The sequence below is a fragment of the Balaenoptera acutorostrata genome, chromosome 19, assembly GCF_949987535.1.
Source record: "Balaenoptera acutorostrata chromosome 19, mBalAcu1.1, whole genome shotgun sequence".
In the NCBI taxonomy this organism is placed as follows: domain Eukaryota; kingdom Metazoa; phylum Chordata; class Mammalia; order Artiodactyla; family Balaenopteridae; genus Balaenoptera; species Balaenoptera acutorostrata.
The window spans coordinates 57063068-57090955 of NC_080082.1; the positions used below are offsets into that span (position 1 = coordinate 57063068).

Sequence of the window (27888 nt, forward strand, 5' to 3'; positions counted from 1 at the left end):
GCGGGACGAGCTCCAGCCGTCGCTCCGGTAACGGTTCAGGCCTGAAGGCGGGGCTACAAGGTGGGCGCGGCCTTCGTGCCTGCGGCCGATGTGGTTGGCTGTGGGGGCGGGGCCCGTAGGGAAAGGGGCGTGGCCATCAAAAGAGCACAGGTCCCTAGCAACAGCGCTCTGGGAACCGTTTGCCTAGCAACGGGAGTACCCTCAAGAGAAGGCCTCATCCAAACCTTGTCCTTCCCATGACGTCACCTGGTCACTCCAGGTGACCCTGGAGTCTCCCGAAGACTCCCAACATACACCCTCCGGTGTTTCCCACTTACATCTTAAAGTCCCCGACTGGCCACAGCATCTCCAACCATTCCTCCCCACCCCTGATGATCCCGCAAATCCCAGTGATCTCCATTGCCTCCATAAAACTCCAAGGACTTCATCTAACCCACTACTGATTAATACTAACACCAAACATCTCCACATTTCCCACCAACCTCCTATGTATCTCCATAACTCCACAATCTTCAACAATCTCACTCGGTCCTCCGACACCAACCAAAATTTTATTAATCCCTGCAATGCCCCCAGTGTCCCAATAATCCACTAGTAACCCAAAATCTCTTCCTGATCCCATCAGCCCCCTAATAGCCAGTGCCCCTCACTTCTTCTGACACCACCCTGCCCCCATCACAGATCTTCCTAGACCCACTTATTCAATCGCCTCCCAGATTTCTCACTGGAATGTCCCAGAAGCATCTCACACTCAACAAGTCCTGCAATGAAATTGACATCTTACTCCAAATCCTGCTCCTATCCTGTGTCCCCATTTTAGGGCTGGCACTGACATCCCCTCCAGTCACCAGGCTGCAGAACTCAGTGTCTCCCTAGACTTCTGCCATTTCCCTTCACTCCCTGATTCCAGTCCCCAAGTCTTTTGCATTCTGTCACCTGAATTCCCCTGTTCCAGTCCCTTCCTCTGTGCAGCCCTGGTCTAAACTCTTCCTCTCCTGCTTGGGCCCTCCCTGTATCAGCCTTGTCTCTGCTCTCCCAGACTCCTGTCTCACCCCTCTATCTGCCCTCCACTTGGCATCTAGAGAGGTCTTTCTAAAGCATGAATATGATCAGGACCCTGCCCTGTTCAAAGCCCATCTGTGGCCTGCCTAGGCTCTCAAGACAAAGTTCAGCCCTGGGTAATCTGTTCCTGCCAACCTCTCTTTCCAGCCTCATTTCTCACCACTGACTCCTCACACCATGTCCCAAAAATGAGGTTTGAGAATCTACCCCAACACAACACACTCTCTCTTGCCCTTGCGTCTTTGAATGCCCTGTTCCCTCTGCTTGGAATGCCCTACCACTCTGTTTTTGCCCATTTATGAGCCAGCTCAGGAGCTCTGTCAGTCCTCTGGGCTCCCCTATCTGGGTTGTCATTGCCTAGGGAACGTGTCTGTCTCTCCTGTAGAGTGTGAGCCCCTGGAAAGCAGATCTGGGGCCACTGGGTCGACGCTGTGTTCCCAGCACAGGGCTGGGTTGACCCGGGGCACTTCAATAGTTGTTTGATGGCCAGATGAATGAATAAATGAACAGATGGGAGAGACTATGCCGGGCAATGTCTGTGTTCCTAGCAAAGTGCCACAGTCCTGACTTGGAGGCCATGTCAACAAATGTGGTGAACAAATGAATGAGTGACTCTGCTGGAATGCCCTGAGGACATTTTATTTAGAGCAGCTGCCTTCCTCTTCTACCCCTGCTCTCTAGGGGCAGAAAGCAAACCAACAGTGAAAAACAACAAGCTAAAACTATGTATAAGGGAAAGCCTGCTCTCTACCTGCTTGAGGAAGGGGGCTCTGGGGCCTCAGTCATCCTGGTCCTCATCCTCATCTTCCTCCTCATCCTCTTCCTCTTCCTCCGCGGCTGCCAGGGCCTGCTCCTGGGCAGCCTTGAGGGCCTGCTCCTCTTCCACCGTGGGGTCGCTCATCTCCATGATCTCCGGGCTGCTGGGGTACTCTTGCTGAACAGGGGCTGGCAGGGACGGGTTGAAATTCTCAGGACTGTACTTGTGGCCCCAGCCGATGTAGATGTTCTCAAACTTCCTGGAGGGGCAGAGAGATGCTGGGAAATCCTCCCTCAAAGACCCCGGCCTGGACTTTTGTTAAAGGTGGGACCCAGCCTAGGCATGGCATGCCTGCAAAGTTATGTGTGGTAGAGTGGAATGTGCCCACCAGGTTTCTCTGTTCATTTGTTTCAGTATTCACTTAGCACCTACTAAGTGCCAGGTCTTGTCTAGAGCTGCACTGTCTAACAGCACATGTAGCTGTTGAGCACCTGAAATGTGGTGAGACTGAAGAACTGAATTTCTAATTTTATTTAATTTTCAAATTTCACTTGTGGATTCTTCTTTGACCCATTGATTATTTAGGACTCTGTGGTTTAATTTCTACATACCTGTGAATTTCCCACATTTCCTTCTTTTACTGATTTCTAATTTCATTCCAGTGTGGTAAGAGAAGAAATTTTATATGATCAATCCTTTTAAGTTTATTGAGACTTGTTTTATGGCTTAGCATTTGGTCTATCCTGGGGAATGTTCCATATGCACTTGAAAAGAATGTGTGTTCTACTGTTGTTGGAGTGGATTTTATTTAATTTTAATTAATTTTAATTAAATTTAAACAATAAAACTGATACTTCATTTATTGGAAGACATCTAAGTATGTCTGGGACAACCTGGGTACATGAATCTACTTTTTCAACTGTAGGTGTTGTGAAATCTGAATACAGGTCAAGTATTTCTGATGAAAATTTAGTACCCGAATTGAGAGGTACTGTGAGTGTAAACTTCACCCCAGATTCTGAAGACTTAGTATGAAAAAAAGAGTGTAAACTAGCTCGTTAATAATGTTTACATTATTGATTTCATGTTGTAATGAGAATGTTTAGCATATTTGGGGTTAAATACATTATTAAAATGAATTTTGCCTGTTTATTTTTATTTCTTGAATGTGGCTGCAAGAACATTTAAAATGACATATGTGGCTCATATTTTGTTTATATTGACCAGCACTGGTCTAGATATGGGAACCTAGCAGTGAACAAATTAGACAAGAATCCGTGCTGTGGTACCTACATTCTAGAGAGAGGAGACTGATAATAAACAAGGGCATAATTGGTTGCATCCCAGGCCCACCAATTCACCTCTCCCCAGAATTTTAATGGGAGAAGGAAAGAGGAGTAGATGGGGGGAAAGGGAGCGGACTAAGAGACAGGGAGAGAGGCAGAGTTTGCCACGGGGAGCAGTTTGGATTTGATCTTATTTTCATAGCCTTGCTGTTCCCTCGAGAATCATTTTCCTCCGACTCTTCCTCGGAGCCTTCAAATACACTGCTTCTTTGGAAGCTCCTGACCTCTGCCAGCCCTGGTTCCTGGGGTCCAGGAACCAGCAGCCTCACCCAGGAGGTTGTGCTTGCTAGGAAGGCAGAGTCTTGTGCTCCAACCCAGACCCAGGTGACCAGAACCTGAGCTTTAACCAGAGCCCCTGGTGAGTCCTACCCATTCACAGTTTGGGAAGCTCTGGTCTAGAATGTCCTTCTGCCTGCTTTTCCCCTAGTTACTTCTTTTTTTCCCCCAGAGATTTCCGATCAAGGCTGCTTTTCCCAGGAATCCTTCCTTGATCCCCTCAAGACATGACAGGTATGAGCTGCCATTGGTCCCTCCACTCTCCCCAGTGGTACTTCTCTTAGTTTGTAACAGGATATTTCATGGGGGTAAGGGGGTGAGTGAGGGTGAGGCTTGATGTACATCTAACACCTATGCTTCCTCTGCCTGCTCCCAGAGTCGGATCCATATCTGCTTTTTGAACAAAGTACTTGGGGCCCAGCGTACAGCTGGTAAACGGTGACATTCAAGAGTCTTTTATAAAGAAAAAAAGTGGCGAGATGGATGCATGGTTGGGTGGTGGATGGGAGGGTGGATGGTTGGTTGGGTAAGTGGGGGTTGGAGGATGGGTGGGTGAGTGGAGCTCCAAGTTTGGATCCTTTGCTTTCAGAGGGATGCTGGCAAGTTAGGGTGTGGCCAGAAGAAGGGCGCTGGCAAAAGCAAGCATACCTCTTCCATGCTTCTGGAGGCGAAAAAGAAATTGTCAAGAATGTGGTTAAATTATCAAGAAGATGTAAAATCCCACCTTGACTGTGAAGCATAGTATCGAATACAGCGCAGGCTGTTCACTGATACGGAAAGGGAAAAGCTTTGAAAAACCGTCATGCCATCTGGTGGACAGAGCCCGTAAGTGCATGCCCCGTGACTGCAGGCTGCGCTCTCTAGTGGCTGAGCAGAAAAGCTGGGATGTGCCTGGTGAGAGGCTGAGGGACTTGTCTCGAGTGTGTAGCCAGGGTGGGAGGATGTGGGAGTGACTTCCACCTGCCAATCTTTTGGGAACAGCTGGTGGGGGATCCTGGTGGGGAAGATTTGTGCCCTTAGAGAGAAGATCCTTCAGATTGGAAGAACTGTGGAGGAGGCCCAGGGAAGGAGTTAGCTTCCCCAGAGATGAGACTCTGCCCATCAAGGCCACCCCAAAGGGGACATCTGAGTCCTGTCTGGCTCCATGCCTCAGACAGCAGGAAAGCCTGGGCCAAGGGGCCAAGGTATCCAGGTTTGAATACTGCCCAGGCAGTGCGATCCCTGAGTTAGTTCCTTCCCCTTCCTGACCTTCCATTGTTTCATCCCAGGGGCTCACACACTCGGTATGGGATTTCTCGTTTTAGCCCTAGTGGGACCCCTGGGAGCTGAGTGAGGGAGGTTAGCCCCTGGGGGCTTCCTGAAGGGAGCTGTCCCAATGTCTGCCCACCCTGGTGAGTTGCCCCACCCGGCCTGGCTCTGATGAAGTTGTAGCGGCGCCCTCTGCTGGGAGGCACTAGGAGAAGACCTACTTGCCACTGGCGTAGGCATAGGCCCCTGGCCAGAGATTGGAGCGCACGACAGCCACGGAGTACTGCGGGCTGAGGCTGCAGGACAGGCGGGCGGTCCAGGGTGACATGTGCATGATTTCTGTGGGGGAGCAGAGAGCAGCAGGGAGGTCAGAGGCCAGGCTGCAGCTTCCCCTGCCCTGCACAGCCCCCTGGAGGGAAGGTAGAGAGGAGGAAGAGAGGGAACAAAGAGGGAGGACAAGGAAGGGCATGTGGGGCTGACAGCATTGGCTTCAGTGTTTGAGCCCTGGCTCTGACCACTCTCTCGCTGTGTGGCCCTAGGAAGCCACTTCACCTGTCTGAGCCTCAGTGACCGCACCCGGGAAGGGAGACACTTATCTCACCTCCTTTGTAGGGTGGCAGTGAGCCCTGAGGCTCAGGGGACAGGGGAGCTACTGTGATTCTCCTTCGAGGTTGGCCATCAGTTTGGACCAGGGATCAGAGGACAGGGCACAGGCTCCAGGCTCACGGAAATCGGGGTCCACATCCAGACTCTGTTCGCTCGCCCACTCTCAGCCTCTCCTTTCTTCCTTCAGATGCCTGAGATCCCCACCTCAGGAAATTCTTGTCCAGTCTTCCAAAATCCAGCTCAAGTCTTGCCTCCTCTGGGGAGGCCTCCCTAGCTATCTCTCCCCCTCCCCAAACCCATATGGGACTCAAAAGACCATATCTCACCATCTGGACCATTGCCATGTGCCACACAAGGTTCACAAGATGGACACATTCCTATAACCCCATGGGATGCCCATTTTATAGATGAGAACACAACCAAAGCTCACAGAGGTACCCCCCGCCACCAGTCTCGCTGCCCCTCCCTTTCTCCCAGTCTCCACCAGAGCTGTGTGTGAAGTGAGGGCTGTTACCTGCATCTTCTGAGAGTGGCGTCAGCAGCGGGGGCCCGACCTCCTGCTCCACCTCCTCTATCCCCTCATCTGCCTTCTCTTCCTCCTCCCCCAGCTCCTCCTCCTCCTCCGTCTTCTGCAAAGGGTTCACCCAAGTGCAGCGGCCCTGGAGGTGGGGAGGAGGTCAGGTGGTACCCCCAGGGCACAGAGCCCCGCCTGTACTCTGGGAGGAGGTGAAGGACCAGGCAGTGTACTGGGGACAGGTCCTGTTCTCAGGGACCCAGAAGTGGGTAGAAGGACAAGGTTAGTCGCACAGGTAGGAGGTGAGGGGAGAATGGGCTGAGAGCTGCAGCAGTGAGATGCGGACTCCTGCCTCTCTCAGGCTCTGTGGCCTCCATCTGTTCATCCATTCATCCATTCATTTACTGTATATTTAAGGAGCACCTACCATATACAGGCACTGCTCTCGGTGCTGGATATGTGTCCTTGAGAAAAGAAACCCCCCCATGTCTGCCCTTGTGGAGTTGACATTTGGCAGCCCATATGATCCTCTGTTTGCTCATCTGCGAAATGGGGGTGTCATGGGCGCCTCTCTCATTGGATTGTTGCTGGGTTGCAGGGGGTACTGAAGAGCAATAAATGTTTGTTGAATGAACGAGTGAACCTAAGTGCAGAGCATGTAGCAGACTTCAGTTTCAGCAACTATGAAATGCGAATGACCATTGTACCAATCTCAGAAGCAGTTATTTGGATTCAATAAAACATTGTGGAGTCAATCAATGTTTATTGAATAAATGAATGAATAAAAAGTTCCTAGCACACAGCAGGTGCTGCCTTGAGTGAATGAATAAATGTATGTAAAGTTCAGACACACTAGGCATTCAATAAATGCAGGTCCACCATCCCTTATCCACAATTCCAAAACCTGAAAAGCTTTGAAAACCAAAAATTTTTTCATAAGTCATTTGGCAGAAACCCTGACCTGAGTGATCAGAAGCTCTTCAGTTTTGCTGCAGAAATAATGATGCCTTTGAATACAGGCTGCAGCCCCAGCCCCTGCTTGAGATGTTGCGTAATATATAGTATGTGCACTGTGTCACTTTTTTAGTGTGTGTGTCACCTTTATTTTTATTTATTTTTTTAAAGTACTCTTATTTTTGTAAGTACTGTTTTTTTTGGCCGCACCAGGAATCTTGTGGGATCTCAGTTCCCCGACCAGGGATCAAACCCAGGCCCCCCCCCACCCCCCGGAAGTGAAAGCACTGAGTCCTAACCACTGGACCACCAGGGAATTCCTGTCACCTTTTTAAAATCTGAAAAATTCAGAATTCCAAGGTGCATCTGGCCCCAAAGGTTTCTGACAGGGGACTGTCAACCAATATCTGTTGAATGAATGAAGGAATGGATGAATGAATATTACTGAGCACAATGCCTAGCTGCCGAGCAGGTGCTTGCTGTCTTATTTTGGAGTCACACCTGGCGCTACGACCCGCGGGGAGGCTGGAGTCCAGCCCTCACCTGTGGCAGGATGTGCTGCGTATGATGCACCCAGTTGGCCATGGAGTCCACCAGCTCGAGGACCGGGATGCCCTCGAAGTCGGGGTTCTCCTCGTAAGAGTCGCGCCCGGCACCGCCCTCCTCCTCCTCGTCGCCCTCCTCCTCGCCGAACTGGTAGAAGCCGAGGGGGCTGATGTGTGTGGCGGCCGAGATGCGGGCGATCTGGGCCCGCAGGTAGTTGGCCTCGTTGCCCGGGAAGGGCGGGTAGCTGATGACCGGCGCATCCAGGAAGCCAGTGAAGAACTTCTTTATCTTGCGGGCCTGCACGATCTGGATCGGCGTGACGTGGGGCAGCCTCACCCACGGCTGGCCCGGCTCGTTGCACACGAAATACAGGTACTTGTTGGTGCCGTTTCGGCTCTCTTCCTTGGGGACGACGGGCGGCGGCTTCCACGTGGGCTTGGGGATGACGTCGGTGACCTTCTCCTCGTCCTCCTCGCCCTCCTCGCCCTCCTCCTCGCCGTGCGCCTCCATGACCTCGCCGCCCTCCATCACCTCCTCCACCTCCTCCTCCTCCACCTCCTCCTCGCCCTCCCGGAATTCCACCTCAGCCACCAGGTAGCTGCGACGGAGCCCCAGGATCTTGCCCCAGAAGCGGCAGGTGTGGATGGGCCACTGCTCCACTAGCTGCTTCAGGGCCAGGAAGATGCGGAAACTCTCGTCTGAGCTCAGGCCCACGCCGGCCTGTTCGAAGTAGAAGGCCTTCTCCATGATGTTGGGCACGGCCGTCTCCGCCTGCAGAGGGCGGGGCGGAAGGCAGAGGGAACCAGGCTGAAGCGCTGCTCCCCAGCCTGACTTTTCTAGAGTCTACAGAGTGAAACGACTCTGTAACCCAGCTGCTCATGCCACCGTTTTTGGCCACTGAGATGCAGGGGTAAGTGTGCCAAGGAACGATGATGCCTAAATCGTGCAGTTGATGTAAAAGATTTGGGGACAAGCATACTGAGGCTTTTCCTAAAGGTATATACTGCATTCCCATTTTCTTACAAGCTCCATTTATGAACAACACAGTGTTAAAAGGAACAATTATTGCATCCTCTTCCCATGCCTGCCAGACTGCTCCGCTGTTCACAAATGCCTGAAGTCCCTGTCCACAGGAGGATTATACGTTCCCACCCCCACCCCACTGCATTCAGGAGTGGCCCTGTCACTTGTTCTGACCATGTTCTTGAAATGGCAGTGAAAGGGACACGGGTCATACCCAGGCAGGAGCTGTAAGAAACAATGTGGTTTTGCTCTGCCTTCTTTTTCCTGCTCTGCAACTGTGGAAGCCTGTGTTACAGTGGCACTTCCATCACCCTCCAGCTCAAGTGTGATAAGCCAAGACCCCTTACCAAGCCTGGTTGGGCAGGTAGTGTGAGTGAGAAATAAACTGTGTGGTGTTAAGTCACTGAGATTGTTTGGCTGTTTGTTTGTTTTTTAAATGTTTATTTATTTTTATTTTTTGGCTGCATTGGGTCTTCGTTGCTGCATGCGGGATTTTCTCTGGTTGCAGCGAGCGGGGGCTACTTTTCCTTGTGGTGCGTGGGCTTCTCATTGCGGTGGCTTCTCTTGTTGCAGATCATGGGCTTCAGTAGCTGTGGCTTGTGGGCTCTAGAGCGCAGGCTCAGTAGCTGTGGCACACGGGCTTAGTTGCTTCGCAGGATGTGGGATCTTCCCAGACCAGGGTTCAAACCTGTGTCCCCTGCATTGGCAGGCAGATTCTTAACAACTGCACCACCAGGGAAGCCCAGGCTGTTTGTTATCTCAGCTTGAAACGGCACACCCTGACTCCTACTCTATAGGAGGAGAATTGTTATTTTGAAAGTGATTCTGGCAGTTGCCCTCAATCTTTTTTTTTTTTCTTTTTGCCATGCAGTCCAGCTTGTGGGATCTTAGGTCCCTGACCAGGGATTGAACTCACTTCCCCTGCAGTGGAAGTGTGAAGTCCTAACCACTGGACCACCAGGGAATTCCCTGCCCTCAGTCTTAAACACAGTGCAAAAGCTTGTCTGCCTAGGGGACTTCCCTGGTGGCACAGTGGATAAGACTCCGCGCTCCCAATGCAGGGGGCCCGGGTTTGATCCCTGGTCAGGGAACTAGATCCCACGTGCATGCCACGACCAAGGGTTCGCATGCCACAACTAAGGAGCCCACATGCCACAACTAAAGGAGTCGGCGAGCCGCAACTAAGGATTCCTGGAGCTGCAACTAAGGAGCCTGCCTGCCACAACTAAGACCCCACGCAACCAAATAAATAAATAAAGCTTGTCTGCCTAATTGATATTGACACCAGCAACTCGGGGACAGGGTCAAAACTTAAACCCAAGACTCACTGTGCTGCCAGCAGGGAAGATAAGGGAATGAGCATAGAAAACTCTCTTTGGGGTGTGTGCCTGGCCCATGAGCCAATGGCCATCACCCTCTTTCTGGTAATGTCTTCCACCCACTTGGCAATGGAATGGCCTCACCAACCGTGATTAAATGATATCACCCTGCCTTCTGGCCACTGGTGATTGGAGCAAGTGAGGACAACTGCTCAAAAATGGCAGATTAGGCTCTCCTTCTCTACCTCTGCAATTGTAACTGGGTGGAGAGAAAGTACATCTGGCGATTCCCTGCCTAGAAATTACTTCTTTGGGATGGCTGGGTTTAAACCCGGGTTGGTCTGGCTCCAGAGGTCATATTCTTAGTCCCTACTCCTTAATTCCTCTATTAACTGTGGTCAGAATCTTCCTTCCTCTTTCTTTCTCCCAGTTTCCAGGGAGATCCTATCTATGATCTGGGAGAAAAGATTTCCTAGTGGCAACTAGATGAATTAAAAAAAAAAAAAATTCAGGAACTGTGGGGCAGCTGTATGCTGCCGTGTGAGGTGGGGAGAGAGAGGAGCAGAGGTGAGATATGGGCACTGAGACCCCTGAATACCAGCTTGGCCTGGGGCCCAGCTACATTCCTGCCCTCGGGTTCGACGGCAGATGGCATCATCCTCAACCCCCCTCTCCACTGCTTGCCTTCTCCACAGTCGCCTTCCCAGCGCCCCTTGCAGTCAAGGGATGGTTATGTGACCCAATCTGGCCAATAAGACGCAAGCAGAGGTTTTCTGAGGGGCTCCTGGGAAACTTTTGCTCCCCTGATTGATTGATTGATGGATGGATGGATGTACTTATTTATTTATTTATTTATTTATTTATTTATTTATTGGGGGGTCACACTGCATGGCTTGAGGGATCTTAGTTCCCCAACCAGGGATTGAACCTGTACCTTCAGCAGTGAAAGGGCAGAGTCTTAACCACTGGACCGCCAGGGAATTCCCTTGCTCCCCTTGTTTAAAAAAATAAAGGGGGAGGGAATTCCCTGGTAGTCCAGTGGTTAGGACTCAGCACTTCCACTGCTGTGGCCTGGGCTCAATCCCTGATCGGGGAACTAATATCCCACAAGCCACGTGGCTCAGCCAAAAAAAAGAAAGAAAAGAAAGAAAGAAAGAAAGAAAGAAAGAAAGAAAGAAAGAAAGAGAGAGAGAGAAAGAAAGAAAGAAAGAAAAGGAAGGAAGGAAGGAAGAAAGAAAGAAAGGAAAGGGAAAAAGGGGGAGACATACGGTGAAGAGCGTCCCCTCTCTTTTGGGGCCACTGGTGTGGAGATATGACGTCCGAGGCTGTAGCAGTCATTTTTCAAACATAAAATGACAAACTCAAGGACCAAACATCAAGGTGATGAAGGCAGAACAGAGGGGAGGAAAGAGCTGGGAGTCTTCACGATCTCACAGAGACACTGCCCCAACTCTACTCACTCTTGGCAAAGTGAAGTAATGAAATGTTTTGCTGAACTGCTTGCGCCATTTTAATCAAGCACTTGTAGCCCAAAGTAAGCCTTACTGACTGCCTTGGCCAGAGATAGGATTTATTTATTTTTCTTATGTTCTGGTCACGCCGCGCGGCATGTGGGATCTTAGTTCCCTGACCAGGGATCTAACCTAAGCCCCCTGCAGTGGAAACGGAGTCTTAACCACTGGACTGCCAGGGAATTCCCCAGAAATAGGATTTATACCCAGGCTTCTGTGATGCAGAAAACGGCTTTCTTGGTTTGGGTGGAGTGGAGGGGAGGGATGAGGGAAGAAAGCCCTCAGTGCCCCTTCACTGGGGAGCCACCTTACCAGCCCTAGACTGCTTGCACCTATTAGGTGTGAGAAAAACTATCTCTCTAAGCCACTTGTCTTCATTTCTGCGACAACTATTTCCTGTCTTAAAGTGATCTGTGTTGTCAAACAAGTACAAGAATAATACTAAAGTTAGTTTAAAACTATAAATGTGAGGATAGTCAGGAACTTTTCAAAACAGAGGTGCAGTGATGGGGAGCCTTATGCTACCAAACAGCCAAACCTGCTATGCAGCGGTTGTACACAACAAGCAGGAGAGTCCCAGAGCAGAAAGCCATCTACAGAGCAAGGCACAAAATAGGGACTCCAGAAACAGACTGGAGTCCGTACCGGTGTAAATAAATGGTAGAGGTGGCATTTTCAAAGCAGGAGAAAGGATGGATTTTTCCATAAATGCTGTCGGGGATCATGGAAGAAACAGAAATTCTTTGCATTTGGAAGAAATAGAAAATGAGAGAAATGAGAGCCCTTCCTCCCCTCAGACAGAAAAACAAATACAAAATGCTGAATCATGGATTTGAGTCTCTTCCTAGAAACATGCACAGGCCACAAACGCCCACAATTTTGCCCTTCTACAGACCTCCTCATATTAAAAACTCCAGCTCAAAAAAACGAACCAAAAAAAAAAAACGAAACCAAAACCAAAACCAAAACCAAAAAACCTCCAGCTCCAAGTTCTAAAGGGGTGGGACCTCTAGGGACCAAGCGTTCGAAGAGGGCGGAGCCTCCCTCAGGATTGAATTTTAAGGGGGCGGAGCCTCAGGGCTGTGGAATTCTAAGCGGGTGGAGCCTCTAGAGGCACAGCGTTCTAAGGAGGCGGGGCCGACAGGGACTTGCGTTAGGTAAGGGTGCGACCTGGAGGTGTGGGGGAGGAAGGGTGCAGTTCTAAGGGGGTGCGGCCTCCCAAGGAGAGACTGCTGATCTGAAATTTAAAACCATATTCTCAGGTAAGACTGTTCCTCATGTCTAAGACTTGGATTCCGACCTGCGCTCTGCTCACCCAAGGGCTCATTCCTTGGTCAGATTGTCGTTTCCAGTTCTCTCACCATCCCACCCTACTGTCTCCAGAGTCCTAGAATTTCAGAAGCATAAAACGTGAGCACAGACCAACAGCATCAGCAGAGATGGCAGAGGTGATAGCCCGGGCTTTGGAGGACATGGTCCTGCCTTCCTAGTTCTGTCTTTTCTAGTTTCGAGCCCTCTAAATCCTTCCTCCACAAATAGGAATAATAAATGGCACTTGCCTTACAAGGTTGTTTCAGGGAGGAAACGAGCCCACACTCCTAAAGCTCTTAGCTGGGTGGGTGGGTGGGGGGCGGGCGCCTAGGAGGTGTCAGAATTATGATAAAGAGTTCTCCAACAAATGTTTCTTAAACGAGTGAAAGAACATTTCAGCCAAATTTTAAGCCGTCGTCCAATGCTGGAAACAGAATCGTGGAATTAAATATTCTGAGGATAGTAGAATGTTAATCAATCATGGGTGAAAGAGTTCTCAGCGGGTCTCAACTTGCAAAAGGGGAAACTGAGTCCGGGGGATAGGAGGCAAATTCAGTGTTGAGAGACTCCAGGAGTCAGTGGGTTTCACAGAAAACGTCCACAGAGCAGTTATTTGCAGAAAGGAGTAAGGGATGGTAGGAGAAATCAGCCTCCACCTCCATGTGGCGCTGGAGTCAGCTTTCTACAAAGCAGAGCTGGCCAACCTTTCCTCTGCTTCAAACCCTCCCATGGCGCCCCAGTGGTCTCAGGAGAAAGCCCAAGCCCCTTAGCCTGGCGTTCAAGGACCTCTGTGACCTGGTCCCCGACCCACACTCTGGACTGAAATCGCGTGTGTTTCTGGGTGGTGCTGTGCGCTCCCTCCCCTCCAGGCATTAGCAGGAGCTGTGCCTAAACCCGGGCCACCACCGCTCTTCCGCCGTGCGCCCCTCCCCACCGCTTCACTCACCACCTCCTCCTCCATCTCCTGTTCGCCCTCGCCGCCGCCGCTCTGGCTGAACAGCGCCTTGTGCCTCTCGGCCATCTCATAGGTGGTCTGCATCTCCGGGTCGTCCCGAAGCGTGTCCAACTTGGGGTGGAACCACTCCCACTGAGTGGTGCGGTTCAGCGACTCCAGGAGGAACAAGGGGTCCTCGGGCCGCTGGTTCAGGATCTTGGTCAGCAGGTTCACCAGGTGCTCATACCTGCCTCCGGGAGAGGGGAATGGGAGGTGGGGGACATCGCTCACTCAGCTTACTGAGCTTGCTGCTGTGTTTCTGGCCCTGTGCCTGGCTCTGGGGACACAGGGAAGAGAAAAGCTCCCTGCCCTGGTGGAGCTGATGGTCTGGTGATGGAGACATATTAACCAAATGTGCAAAATATATAGTGTGTTGGGGGTGGTAATTTATACGGAGACAAAGCAGGGAATGGGGACTGGGAATGCCAGGGATAGGAGATGGTTTACAATTTTAAATAGGGAGGCCAGGGAGGGGGCATACTACGTGAATACTGGAAGGAAGAGTATTTCAGTCAGAAGGAACAGCATATGCATAGGCCCTGAGACATTTTATGAGTCTAACATAATCTTGATACCAAAACTCAAGGAAACTAGGAGAAAGGGAAATTCCATGTCATTCTCATTTAGAAATACAGATGCTGAAATCCTAAGCAAAATATTAGCAAGTGGTATCCAGCATTCTCAAAAGGATGACACACCGTGATTAAATTTGGCTAATAACAGGAATGCAAGACTGAACTGATATTAGAAAAAGAGGAAAAAAAATATAATTCAGCACATTAACATGTTAAAGGAGATATGTAAGATCACCTCAATAGGTGCAGAGAAACTGATAACATTCAACACCCATTCATGATTTTTAAAAACCTAGCAAACTAGGAATAGAATGTAATGTTTTATAATCTTATAAAGGGGAGCCACAAGTAACCTGCAGCACACACCAAACGTAATGGTAAAAGACTGAATATTTCTCCCGAGATTGGAAATGAAGATGCCTTCTTTCACCACTTCTATATAATACTGCACTGGAGGTCCCAGCCAATGCAATCCAACATGAAAAAGAAAAGGTAAAAGAGTTAGAAAGGAAGAAGCAAAACTGTCATGGTTTGCAGATGATATGGTTGAGAATGGAGCGCAAAGGCCTTGAGCTGAGGGTGTGCCTGGCATGTTGGAGGAACACTGAGGAGGTCTGGAGTAGAGTGAGGAAGAGGGGCTGTGGCAGGAAAGGAGGCTGGAGTGATAACAGTATCATCATGGCTTCCATTCACCTGAGTCAGGCACTGTGCTGGGCACTTGACAGCAACGTTGAATTCTCACCACAATCATACATCTGAGGAACAATTACGATCCCCACTCTCCAGATGAAGAAACTGAGGCTTAGAAAAGTTGAGGTCATGAGGTCACACAGTGGTAACACAGCCAGGATTTAAAACCAGGTTAGCCTGATTTCAAAACATGTATGTCTAGCCCTCTTCAGTGTGCAAACCCTTTGGCAGCAGTCCTGGGTGTGGTGGAGGGCCATCATTGAACTGGGAAGGGTAAAGAGGAGTGAGACTTTGGCCAGGGCTTTACAATAAGAGACCTTGAAGCTCCTGAGGGCTGGGTACTATTGGGGAAGAGCTGGAGGTTAATTTTGGCTAGATTCTAGGATCTGAGGTAGGAGCTGACTAAAGATGAAGTTTGGAGAGGGAGAAGGGGCTGAATCATACAGGGCCTTGAAGGCTGTTATGAGGAGCCTGAACCTTCTCCTGAGGGCACTGGTGAGCCACAGCAGGCTCTGAGCATAGGAGGAATGGGAGTCAGCTTTGTGCTTTAGAAAGACCTGTTACTTCAAACTCTTCTTCTCTCACTTCCTCTCTTCCTCCCTTGGTTCCAGTCACACCAGCCTCCTTGCTGTTCCTCAAACACGGCAAGCTTCAAAGCCTTGAAGCTCACTGTGTTCCGTATCTGGACAACTCTCCCTCCAATTACCTGCAAGATGCTCTCCCTTACCTCCTTCAGGTCCCTGATCAAGTGTCACTTCCTCAGAGAGGCCTTCCCTGACCTCACTATTTAATATCCCCTCCCTATCCCCCTTACTCTGCCTTATTGCTCACCTTAGCTCTTATCATCACCTTATACCTTATTATATTTATTGTCTACTCTCCCACTAGAGTGTCAGCTTCATGAGGATGTGATAGGGGGCTGAGAGGTGTGTTATGACTGCAGCTAAGTGGCCTTGGCAAGTGCCTTCCTCAGGCAGGAAATTTTAGTGGATAAAAGGGCCTCAGGAGCCAAATCACTTGTGTTGAAATCCTGGCTCTGCCACATCTTAGCTGTGTTATTTTGGATATGGGACCTAATTCCTCTGTGTCTGTTTCCTCTCCTGTAAAATAGGAACAGAAGATGTACTAATCTCAGACATGAGAACCAGATGTTTCTGTGTGAAGTGCTGGCACAGTGTCTGGTAAGTAAATGCTAGCTATTGTTAGTATTTATTCCCCGACTCCTAAGCTGAGTTAGAGGCCCCCAGAGTGGTCGCTGGTTCTCAATGAGGAGCAATCTCGTCTGAGGCCCCAGGCCTGAGGCAGGGCCTTGCCTGGGGCTTCTCCCTGCCTGGGCCCCTCCCTCTCCCCACTCCGGGGCCCCATTCTCACAGGCTGAGGTCGCAATTGACGCTGGTCTGCAGCAGGTAGGCCTTGGCGTTCTGCACTGCCAGCTCTCGAGGGTCTGGCTCAGGCACCTCCACATTGAAGGGCATGAAGCCCAGCTCAGAGGGCGAGAACTGGAGCACAGGGTCATCCCGTAGGTAGGGCCCATGCTGGGTGCCCTGGCTGAACTGCAGGTCTTCTCTCTGGTACCTGGTGTACTGGCCCAAGAGGTCAGCCCGGGGCTCCTGGTAGGCAGACTCCAGTTGCTGGAATAGGTTGCCTTTGCCCTGCTGTAGCTGCTGCAGCATTAGGCTGGCGTTGTGGCTGGCCTGGAGCCTGCCTTCACTCGGGTAAGTTTGGGGCTGTACCTCTGAGGGAAAGCCCGTATTCAGGGAAGGGTATTCAATGCCCCCCCGCTGGGCTTCCTCGGCCTGAAAAATAAAGTTCTCATTTGGGGTCAGACTGGCCCCTTGTGACCAGCCCCGGTTGATCTGGTTCGACACCATCTCCCGACTGCTGCGCAGGATCTGAGCGTCAAGCGGTACCTGCTGCACCTCTCCAGGGACTGTGGGCTGGGGCCTAGAGTGTTCCCGACTGCGCCGCCGCTCGGAGACCTGGGAATTCCTACGGCTGGAGGTCGGCTGAGGAGGGGGCTCAGGGTCGGGTGGTAGGTCTCCCATAGTTCAAAGGGATCGCAGACTTCTAGGAGGAAGGCTTGCAGATAGGCAGGCCAGACCACTCGCCTGGTTTGTGTGTATTCGGCAGCCGCTAGGCCAGCGGCGCCGGTTTCTGAGGGAGGGGGCGGCCCGTTACCAGGAGAGGGCGCGCGAAGACGCTGGGGCCAAGGAGCTGGTTTCCGCGCAGGCGCAACTGCACGCCAGAAGGGCTTCCCGTTTTCCAGGGAGCTCCTGGGCACGCCCACTAGCTTCTGCACAGTTCCACAGCTGACACGGAGGCAGAGAAGAGACTGCACCCTTGCCCCAGACCAGCGATCTTTTTAATTTTTAAAGGCAAAGCACCGCCGGCCAAGCCCCTCCCAGGCCTCCCTGAGCTCCCAGTCCCACTCCCCTTCCCCACCAAGCCCCGTCAGCTGTTCCCCTTGGTCTCGGGTTCCCCGGCTTCCTCAGCAGTGGGGCTGGGAGTCTTCACGGTGTCTTCTCCGGCAGGGGTGAGGGTCTGGGGGCTCCGCTCTTCCTTTGAAATCAATCCGCCCGCTGCAGCTTCCTGGTGAAAGGAGAATGGGGAGCGGTCAAAAACAGCGTGGTCCCACCTCCAATGTTTCTTCAGGCCGTACCCTTTCTGCCCCCTCCCCGCCTTGGGTGCTCGGCACACACACTTAACCCCAGGCCCCTGATCTTTCTCGTCCTCTGTCGCTCTGAGGTCGCCGTCCCTACCTTAGGCAGGGGTCCCTCAAGGCTAGAGTCCAGCAGTGCCGCCTCAGCCAGCCCCGAGTCATCGTCCATGCTGATGAAGATGGCCGGGGTCTCACACTCAGGCCCCTCCTCCCGGAAATCAATGGCTTCCTCCAGCTGGGGAGGGCCTGGCCGGGCCGAGGAAGAGGACAACGACGAGGAGGACGAGGAGGGGGCTCCCACTCCCCCAGGCTTCAGCTTCTGTTCCTCCTCCAGCTGCCGCTTCAAGGCCTTCTCCTGGGCCAGCCGCAGGCCGATGAGGTCTTGAGGGGGTCGGGGGACAGGGGGCGGTGCCAGGGCCAGGGGCTCTAAGTCATCCTGGGGGTGGGGAGGGATACACAAAAGCTCAGGGACGGTGGGACCTAGGATCTAGGCTGCTCTCAAGAGGTTGGTGGGAAAGAAGACAAACCATCCTGAGGCAGACAGCAGACTGGGCATAGGGAGTAAGGGGCAGCTGTCTCCCCACCCCCAGTTCCTTTCAGTAGAGCCTCGGCAGAGAGATGGCTAGAGTGGGTAGGAGGAGGGGACGGGGCCTTTCTGGCTTGGGGAGGGGGCTGCAGGCCCTCACCTCTTCCAGGGGCCCGGCAGGTGCTTCCTTAGTCTCTGGCTCTTGCTTGCCGCTGGCCTCCAGGATGGTCATGATGGAGTTGGGGATGTGTGCTTGCTAGGGGAAGAGCAGGATGGGGGCGTTGCGGACAGCTCTGACCCAGAGACACCCCACCTCACCCAGATCCTTGGTGTCCTTGACCCTCCAGAGGCCCAGACCTTCATGGCAGTACAGGGCTCCCCTCTGCCCATCCCACCCAGTCCCCCAGGGCTGGACCCATGGGGCCACCCACCCCACACCCTGGGGTACCTGGTGGGGGGTGAAGGAACGGACGTGGGCCAGCAGGGGCTCCCGGAGTTCCGGGCACTTGTCAAAGACGGCACCCAGCTGCTGGGGTGGGAGCTGCAGGATGACCTGGAAGCTCTGGGGCTTGGTGCGTTGACAGCACTTGATGAAGCCCTCCCACACCTTGGGATACTTCCACACCTGGACCAGGCAGGGAGGGAGCAGTCATCAGGGGGCCTGCAGCCAGCCACCCCAGAAACTGGGAGAAAGACCTTGCCAAGATGGCACCGCCTCATTTCATTCTCACAGCAGCCTCTAGAGGGCGACATTAGCCCTGCAAAACCCACGAGGCCCGGGTGTGGGGACTTGTCCAGGGTCACACAGGTACGGTACCAAGGGGCAGAACCAACATCTGAACCCAGGTCTGTCTGAATCTGCACTTAACCTCTAAGCCAGATGTTGCAAAGTAGCAACCTGTGGCCTAAATCCAGTCTGAAGGCTTGTGCATGGGGTTTGTTTTTTGTTTCACCATGGTATTTCTAAAAACAATTTCTAGCTTCTCCTGAAAAACGGGACCATCTTTCAGGTCTAGTATGCATCCTGGCTGGGTGCACAATGGTGGGGGGCAAGGGGCGGCCATACCTCTCCTGGGACGTGCACCCCCTGAGGCCTTCTGCTTGCTCCTACCACCCAACAGCCCTCACTCATCACGTTGCCACCCTATACCTGTCTGACTCAGTGACCCCTAAAGGGTTGTATTGTCTCAGCAGAGGGCAGGGCAAAGGAGCTGGCTGTCTTGGTAGAGCTTATTCTCTGCATCATGGCTCCCTTGGGGTAGGGGCCAAGCAGGCTGGAAAAGCCTGGGGTTTTGCCTCAAGTCTGTCTGTAGCGTGTCCTGCTGCAGTCCCCTGCTTGGGAGACCGGGGTAGTCAGGGGTGGGTTACCTGCTTCATGATGAGGCGGGAAAGGATGTTCATGACGAAGCCCCCCAGGCGGGGGTACATGGTCAGGGACTGGATGACGGTCCTCATGAGCAGCATGGGCAGGGGACTCTGCTCCATCAGCTGCTGCATCACCACGGCCAGCACCTCCGACGTGTACACGTTCCGCTCCGCAAAGCACAGGTTGGTGGCTGCGAGGAGGCGGAGAGTGGGCCTGTCCCCTTTGCCCAGCTGCCCCCTGGGAAGTGGGAGCCCCACCCCTTAGAGAACCTCAGCCCCATTATCTGCCCGTGTGAGGGGAGACCCAGCCCTGACTTCCTGAAGGTCCAGGCAAGACAGAAGACTTGCCCCACCCAGCAGAAGGTCTCCTTCTAAGCGGACACTGTGGCCTGGTCCTTGGAAAGCCTGGGAGCTGGGTCTAAGGGAAAAGACACTTCCATCTCCTAGAAGCCCCACTGGGCAGAGTGGGAAGACTTTGGCCCTCTCTCTTTGGGGACAACCCCCAGAAAGGGTGAGGTGAGAAAGATGTATTGCCAACCCCTGGGGACCTATTCTGGCTTGACTGGTGTAGCATGGCACCTCCACCCCTGCTGGAGAGGGAAACAGCTTTAACGTCCGTAAGTAATCCCATAGACAGAAGAGATGGTCTCCACCAGCAGGCTGGTCAAGAGATTGCCCACTCTCAACCCAGTGCTTAAGGGCTTACGCTGGTGCTCAGTGTTACCAGGTTCAGGATTACGTGGAGGGCACGGTCCACAGAGTAATGAGAGAGGGGTGAGAGGAGGAAGTCTGGGCATACGATGAGTTCCCCAGCTCAGCACCCAGTGCCAGGAAGGGCCCAAGGAGGGCTGGTACAACACAAGCACCCACAAAGGCAGGCAGACCAGGGCAGGCCCTGGGGTCTGTTTCCTCAGGAGTGGGTTGTGGTACCCCCAAATCAGTGGTGCTCAGATCCATTGTGTTAATGGGGAGACTCCAGGAACTGCCTCTGAACCCCTTCTTCCCCAAACACCACTTGCCATGTGAGTCTGTCAACCAGGAAGTTTTTATTGAGCTAGAAGAGACCCCCAATCCTTGAGAGGCTAATGGAGAACAGGGGTGGATGCCTATAAAGAATGGGGGGTGGGGGGGCTCCTATAAGGAAAAAGGGGAGGATGGAGGCATTACAGGTAGACAGGCAGGGAGGAGGTTGGAGGCGGGGTAGTGAGGATATCTAGGCTGAAGGAGCAGAAGGGAGAGTAGAAGGTGAACAAAGTGCAAGAGGACCTGACCTATCAGAAACCGAGGCTGTTCCTCCTCCTCCCTTCTAGGTAGTTGCTGGCTTCTGCCTGCTCTGCCTAAAAGCCTCCAAAATCAACCCTCTTCCCTCTCCTCCCCATCAGCTCCACCCCAGCCTCCTCCTGGGCCTCCCACCCACCTTCTAATCCACCCTCCATACAGCAGCCTGAGGGGTCTTTCAAAAGCTAAACCTGACCCTGTACCTCCCACAGGCCCTCAAGTGAGCAAGTCCAAACTTGAATTGTGGCCTATGAGAGACCCTGTGTGGGCGGGGCCTACACGGTTACAGCCTGACCTCATCTCTTGACGAAGCCCCCTCCCCCAAACCGCCAGATCCAGCCAGGGTGCGCTCTGCAGTTCCAGAACCAGGCCACGCTAGCATCTCTCTTGGCCTCTGCAAACGTTCTTCCTTTCTCTGGGATCATCTTCTCTCCTGTTATCTCACCCCTATTCATCCTTCTGTGGCCTCAGCTCAGGTGTCCCCTCCTCCAGGAAGCACTCCCTAACGTCCCATACATGGGAGAGTCAGTAGCCCCTCTGGGCCCCCTGTCCCACTCCTGTTCATTCTAGACTGTTACTCTGGGGATGGCCTGTGAGCCCCGGCAGGGCAAGGCCAGGACTGTCCCCATCCCTGTTGTATCCTCAGCACTGCCCAGCAAAGGACTGAGCAGAAGTGCTCAGTGAGTTTTCTTAATCGCTGGACCAGTCCACTGGACAGGTCCAGTTGTAGAAAAACTCACCAGAGAAAATGGGTGGTTTAAGGGGAGAGTGAATGCCAGGAATGACTGCTTATACTGTTAGGCACTGGGGATTCCACTGGGGCCCAAAACAGGACCAGACCTTGTATCTGGACTTTGGATCTGGAGCTTACAGTCAAGTAGGGTTACTAGTGCAACTGAGAAAAGCACTGGTGCCTGAGCAGAGAAGCGTGCTCTGGGAACTGACTGGATTGCATGCTGGGGATGAACAGCCGGTAGGGTGACCAGTTGAAGGGTTGCCAAGAGCTCAGCAATATAGAGGCTCCGTGTGGGCCTGGGTTTGTAGGAAGAAACACGTGGGGTTCTAAAGGCCAGGCCTTGCTGACATCTCCAGGGCCTGGTCGCTGGCTTCGTGTGTGACCTGTGCTAAAGCCCTTTTTCTCCCTGGGCCTTGGTTCCCATGTATAAGATCAGGGACTAAATCTGGGTCCATGAATGGGCTTTAGTGAGGTGGCAGGGGTGGGCGGGGCCTACACGGTTACCACCTGACCGCATCTCTTGACCAGGCCCCCTCCCCCAAACCACCAGATCCAGCCAGGGTCAGCTCTGCAGTTCCAGAATCATGCCATACTAGCATAATCTGAACCCCTCAAATTGTACACAAAATCATGTGAGGGTACCGTCCTTGGGAATGGGCTCGTAACTTTCCAGAGATCATCTAAGGGGCCAGGGCGTGTAAAAAGACTACTCCTGGAGTCTCAGCTTTGAGACACTTCACTTTACTGCTTCCACTAGAGGCCTTAGTTCCTTCTCAGTTGTAGCGTGTGTTTAAAATTTTCATAAGCTCCTCTCTTGACCTAAAAGTTTCTGAGAGAATTTGCTGAGGAAGACTAGGAAATAAGTCACTGAAGAAGCTACTTCAGGCTAGACATGAAACTAAGTGGCAAGGAGGGAAAACCCCCTCCCCGCTTTTAAAGGAGAGAGGAGGAAGTGAAGGACAGTTGTCTTCCGAGAAGAGCAGGGGACGGTAAGGGCTTCCACCTCTGGGGGAAAGCATGGCTTCTGGACCAGAAACCTCTTTCAGGGAGGAAGTGGAGGGGAGCGCTGGGGAGAGCTGAGGGAGAGAGATTGTCCCACAGGAGGCAGCCCTGGGACCCAGGATGCCATCTGCAGGAGGAACCAGCAGGACCGGGTTTCCAACTCAGATCCACCCAACTTCAGATTCTGTTTTTTTGCACTATACCACTTGGCTTATATGAGGCCCTGAGCAAGTTACTTAACCTCTCTGGAACTTCCATTTCGTCTACAAAACGGAAGTCAGCATACTTACCAGGTAAAGAGTGGCGCGGATTGGCAGGCAGGCCTGTAAGGTGCTGAGGAAAGCCTGGCTCAGAGTAAGTGCCAGGTAAACAGTGACAGCAGCTATTATGAAACTGCTAATTGTGGTGAGCCCTCCAGGTTGCCACCAACTCCCCTGCCCTGGAGGCACACTCTCCGGTCTCAACTGGAGCCCAGACTAGACTCCTGGTCCAACGACTGCCCTGGTGCCCTCTGTCTGCTCTGCCGGCTGTGCATCTGCCCAGCTTGGCCAAGGGCTCTGCTTACTTAGTTCCTCAGGCTGGTGCTGGGAGGGAGGGGCTCCCCACCCCTCCTGAGGACTACTCTGTGTCAGTGCACAGTGCGTGCATCAGTTCCTTAGGTGGGGGGGAGGGAGAAAGGAAGGACAGAAGGGGGGAGGGAGGGAAAGGAATGAGGGTGGGTGTCTGGAGCTCTGAGATGGGGCTGCAGGCGGCACAATCTCCGACTTGGCAGATTCCAGCAGGGGCACGTGGGCGACTGGGTTCCTCCCCAGGTCCGAAGTGGCCAGACCACTCAAGGGGGTTTGGGGGGAACGCCTCACCTTTGATGATGGACTTCATGTCACACTTCGAGGAGTCGATGTTGTGTAATGCGATGAGAAGCTCTCCAGGGTTCAGGGGGGACAAGGCTGAGTTCCCTTCACCTGCAGCAGGTGGGAGTAGTGGGGAGGTGGAGGAGACAGTATGGAGGCCTAAGAGACAGGTCCAAGTCCCCCAAATTGGTGGGAGCGGCCAATGAAGACAGGCGCCCTCCGGGATTAGGGGTACAAAGGGCTAGAGTAGCGGAAGAAAGAGACTGAGAACGCAAAAGGAGGGGCCTGAATGAGACAGCAGCTGGAAAGCCATCCTTCACAACCGGAGGGCATCATCAGAGGCCTTCACTGTGCTCTCCTCCTCCCCAGCACTGGGCTCCTACCCTCGTTAGGGCAACATCTAGTGTGATTCGCCTGCTCTCCCCCACACTTGCCCCAGGCTGGGCACCCATGAGGGCAGAGCTAGGACGAGCTCGTGCCAGGTGCCCAGCACAGCACAGATACTGAGGGAATTTGCTAGACAGGACAGGCTGGGGCAGGCAACAGACTTGCAAACAGTGCTTGAAGTGAATGCCACGGCGGAGGAGGCTGGGGGAGACGGCAGTTTTCTGGTGGGGTTTTGAGGGTCCCAGTCACTCTTGTGTGTATGTTTTAAATCACCGGATTACATGTGGAACAGACAGCCTCCACCCTCCTTAGCTCCAGCCACTGGGTGAGGGGTGAGGAATCTACCCTATGCCACTTGGTAGTCTTTCTAGGTTGGAAGTTTTCTTTCTTTTTGACCAGGTCAAACAAAGACCCCTCACCCACAGCTGGAGGGGTTCAGGCAAGAGCTAAGGAAGGGCAGGAGTGGAGCCCATGTTTGAGGAAGAGCAGTTGGGTCCTAGAAGGGAAGACGCTTATAGAGAGTCAGACCTCAATTCCACAATTTTGTCCCCATTGTGAATGAAACCATCATCCATGTATCACAGGAGGGTGACCTGGGAGCTTTGGGACAGACGTTGAGATGTCGCCAAGTCTGGATGGTAGCCCCAGAGAGCACGATGAGCCCCCACCCCTTCCTCTCTAAAGACGGCATCCCTCCCCCAGCATTCCGCATCTCACCTCCGGGACGCCTTCCTCCTGCCACCTGAGGTGGGGTCTCCTGGGGGAGCTGGGGCACAGGGAGCCACGGGTGAGGGATATGAGGGCCAGGGCTGAGCTGGCCCCTGGTGGGGAGGAGAGCACATCACCTACCGTGCTGGGTGCCCAGCAGGCGGTTGAAGACCTCTTTCACCACTATGGGGTTGAGTTTGATGAGCTTTGGCAGGGCCTGGATCACTTCCTTCTACAAGGGCAAGGCATGGGAGGCAGGTCAGATACGCCCGCCCACCCCCTCCAGACAAGCCTCCCCACTGCTCACCCTGGGGAGGTGGGGGGCCAGCTCTGGCCTCACCAAGCCCCTTCAGTGCTTTCCTCCTCTCACTTCCTCTGGTCCCTCCAGGCTGAGCTTTCCCAACTCACTGGGCCTGACTCAGCCCCAGCCTCATCAACCCCCATCTGAGCCCCCTGGGCCAGCTCAGTGATTCCTCCTGCAAGTGGAGGAGATGGAGGCTCACCCAAGGTCCCACAGCCTGTTAGGAACAAGACTGAGCGTGGGCAGGGGACGCACATCCTCAAGGGGAGGTGCTTCCTACACTAGGAAGAGTGCTGCTTCTGTGGCTACATTTAGGCCTCAGGACAATCTTGTGTGTATGGGGGGGGCGGGCGAGGAGGGTGGGGTGGTGGTGGATCACTGTGACACCCACTTGACAGAGGAAGAAACTGAGGCTCAGAGAGGGGAGCGGCTTGCAAAGTTGAGACTGACCCAGACAAGCCCCAGAATGTGTTTACAGGCATCTGACATGGGCACCTGGGTGCCGACTCCTCCCCGGCCCTGCCCTGCCACGTCCTCGTCAGTAGGGGCATCGAGGCATCCAGCTCCATACCTTTTCCAGCCCATTGAGCACAGGGATGAGGAAGCGGACGTCGGGCAGTCGCTTGTGGTAGAGATCCCGGACCCGCTTCACCAGCTCTGGGGAGGGCGGGACTGCAGGCAGAAGCAGCAGGAGGCACAGGTGTCGGGGGCGGGGGGGTGAAGGTGAGCTCCGAGGAGGAGGAGAAACGGTGGTGGGTGTGTGGGAAGGGCAGGGAAGGGCAACTCCATTTCAGAGCAGAAATCCTTGGCCCCTTGGTTTCTCAAGTGCATTTAGCAATACACTCTTCCACAGGGGGAAACTGAGGCCCAAGGATGGGGAGAGACTCACAAGAGGGCCAAGCATCTGGGGACCCAGCAGCTCTGATCCCCAGGTCCGGGGAAGGGGAAGTGGGGAAGACCTGGGCAATGGAAGAAAGGGATGAAAGGTGGGGTCCCAGGGGGCACCTTTGTCCGTGAGGCTGTGCAGACAACGTGTGACCAGTGTCTCTGCCCCCTTGGGACAGTTTTCCACCAGCAGGAGCAGCTCGGGCGAGTTCATGCCCATTCCTCGGATCTAGATGTAGAGAGAGGGATGACAGGGAAGGCCCGGGGAAGGGGCTAGGCGATGTGAGGACGATGAGGGGCCCAGGGTGAGAGCTCGGGGAGGCCCAGGTGTCGGGGGCAGGGTGGATGCTGGGACTCGGGAGTAAGAAGTGGTGACGGAGAGAGTAGATCTTAAAAGTTCTCATTAGAAAAAAATCGTTAATTCTGTGAGGTGATGGATGTTAATGAAACTTACTGTAATAATCATTTCACCACATATACATATATCAAATCACTATGTTGTATACCTTAAACTAAGATAATGTTATATGCCAATTATATCTCAGTAAAACAGGGGGAAAAATTGGTGACAAGGGTTCACCGAAGTGGGGGCAAGTGGGGGGGAGGGTTGGGCAGAAGCATCTCCGTCTCTTCCACCCAATCTCACACAGACACAGGCTTCCTGCAGCTCCTGAGCCTTCACCCATGCTGCCCTTCTAGGCAGACCGTGCCTTCTCCCTGCCATCTCTGACTTAACCTGAGCTTTAATGCCCAACCTGTCCTTCAGTTCCTTGGTGAAGACTTTTCTGGCTTCTGTAGGCGCCCCTGCCCACCCACCTCTGTGACTGCCAGGGCCCTGGCTTGGCTGCGTGCTCAGATCAGGGCTCGACCTGCTGCTGCTTCTGCAGGCTTCCCCTCAACCCACCACAAACGCCAAACACAGGCAGCGGAGGGCCAGGCTTCAAGGGTTCATGCCTTCCTCTGCCCCATTAATCTTTACAATCACAAGTGGAACTGCCAGTCTTTGCCCTCGAAGAGCTCAGAGTCTGGTGGGCTCACTCTGAGAATGGGGAGAAGAATCTGCTTCTTCCTTACACCGAGCCTATTACCCCCACATTACAGGTAAAGACACTATTGAATCTGGGAGGCGGGTATGTGGGAATTAATGTACCACACTTTCTCCTTTTGTTTATGTTGGAAATTCTCAGTAATAAAATGTCAGGGACAGAGATATGAAAAAGTAGTTTCAAAGCCAGCTACAAATCGGAAGGGCAGACATTCTGAATTTTAGGGGCCAGTCTGTAATTGAGATGCTTCTCTTGTGAGTGACCCTGTGGTTCCAAAGAGGAGCAGGAGGGACTTAGGCAATGACAACTAAAGATTCCTGTCAGCAAGGCAGGGGAGGGACAGCTCATAAATGATAACAGTGACACAGATGTTTACATGCATGAGGTCACGGAATCCCTCCAACAAGCTTGGGGGACTGAATTACCTTCCCCATTTTTACCGAAGCGTGCAAGTTTACACAGTGAGAAAGTGAGACGCGGAATGTGAACCTAGGTCCATCCAACTCTAGGCTCTTAACTACGGTGCTACCCTGCTGTCTTCTCAGGAGCAGATGGAAGTGTGGACCACCCGCAAGTGACACAGCTGCTCAGCCTGGGGTGATAACCCTTAGTGCTTAGCACACACAAGGAGAATATACCAGGGGAAGGGCTGGAGTTGCGGATTGAGCCCCACCCATGGGTGGGCAGAGCCTGGTGGGCTCAGGGGCCTCACCGGCTGTTCGATGACCCTCAGCACTGTCCTCTTGATGTCAGCGATGGCCTCAGTATACACGGCTGCCAGCTCGTGGATCAGCTTGTGGTTCTGAGGCAGGAGGGCCAGGTAGAGGTACAAACACTGCTTTACTGTCTCCTCAGTCCAGGGCGCTGCCACCTCTAATAGGGCAGGGGGTGAAGATCAGGCCGGCCCCACTCCCCTCCCACCCCCAGCATCTGGCTCTTCTTGGGGGACAGGCACATAAGGGAGCTGGGCCTGGGAAGCAAATTGTTTGGGCAGGAAGCCAATCATCTGGGAAATGGGGTGGAACCAGGACTGCTCCCCTTTCAGAAGTCTCTGCACTAAATTCCCATCTGGTCTCCTCTGACCACCAATCCACAAGGCGGTGAGAGAGATCTTTCCAAGTTCTGACCCTGCCCCTCCCCTGCTCAGTGCTCCCACGACTGTCCTATGCCCTCAGGATAAACCCCCAGCTCCTCACCTTGCTCTACCTGCCAGGTCCTGTTCAGGGTGGCCTTGCCTCTGGGGTTGTGTGCTCTGGTTACACCCTACTTTTGACAGTCCCCCAGGGCCCCCACTTTGGAGCCTTTGCACGTGCTGCTCTGATGCCTAGAACACGGCTGCCCAACTCCTCTTTCTGTACCTCCTCCTCTGGGTCTCACATAGCCAGTACCTCTCCTGGGAAGCCTTCCTGGCA

At 53.2% G+C, this 27888-nt stretch overlaps 2 protein-coding genes across 4 annotated transcripts in view; both read right to left on the bottom strand.

Moving 5' to 3' along the window:
* Nucleotides 1–1735: 1735 nt before the first annotated feature.
* RSPH6A (radial spoke head 6 homolog A) lies at nucleotides 1736–16863 on the bottom strand. Of its 2 annotated transcripts, XM_057534485.1 has the most exons (6): nucleotides 16104–16863; nucleotides 13420–13654; nucleotides 7307–8080; nucleotides 5810–5954; nucleotides 4911–5028; nucleotides 1736–2078 (listed from the first exon to the last, which is right to left on the bottom strand). In XM_057534485.1, the coding sequence occupies exons 1-6, from the start codon at nucleotides 16775–16777 to the stop codon at nucleotides 1841–1843; spliced, it is 2184 nt and encodes a 727-aa protein (XP_057390468.1). In that variant the 5' UTR covers nucleotides 16778–16863; the 3' UTR covers nucleotides 1736–1840. The 2 variants fall into 2 exon arrangements, with proteins under 2 accessions (XP_057390468.1, XP_057390469.1); XM_057534486.1 differs by lacking the exon at nucleotides 4911–5028 and having other exon boundaries at nucleotides 1877–2078.
* A 218-nt stretch (nucleotides 16864–17081) lies between these two features.
* The window catches only part of SYMPK (symplekin scaffold protein), a 36111-nt gene continuing 25304 nt past the window's right edge, over nucleotides 17082–27888 (bottom strand). For both annotated transcript variants that reach the window (XM_007168164.2, XM_057534376.1), the window contains exons 18-27: nucleotides 27189–27349; nucleotides 25551–25659; nucleotides 25117–25217; nucleotides 24386–24476; nucleotides 23159–23260; nucleotides 19286–19473; nucleotides 18366–18542; nucleotides 18078–18173; nucleotides 17492–17827; nucleotides 17082–17321 (exon numbers count right to left, since the gene is read on the bottom strand). In XM_007168164.2, the coding sequence (XP_007168226.2) occupies nucleotides 17184–17321; nucleotides 17492–17827; nucleotides 18078–18173; nucleotides 18366–18542; nucleotides 19286–19473; nucleotides 23159–23260; nucleotides 24386–24476; nucleotides 25117–25217; nucleotides 25551–25659; nucleotides 27189–27349 (1499 nt within the window). In that variant the 3' untranslated portion in view covers nucleotides 17082–17183. The remainder of the gene's footprint in view (nucleotides 17322–17491; nucleotides 17828–18077; nucleotides 18174–18365; nucleotides 18543–19285; nucleotides 19474–23158; nucleotides 23261–24385; nucleotides 24477–25116; nucleotides 25218–25550; nucleotides 25660–27188; nucleotides 27350–27888) is intronic.

Coding starts and splice junctions, on each gene's coding strand:
- RSPH6A (XM_057534485.1), bottom strand. CDS start 16,777: ATGGGAGACCTACCACCCGACCCTGAGCCCCCTCCTCAGCCGACCTCC. Junction 8,081..13,419: donor AGGAGATGGAGGAGGAGGTG/GTGAGTGAAGCG, acceptor CGCCCTCTGCAG/GCGGAGACGGCCGTGCCCAA. Junction 5,955..7,306: donor CGCAGCACATCCTGCCACAG/GTGAGGGCTGGA, acceptor CCCCACCTCCAG/GGCCGCTGCACTTGGGTGAA.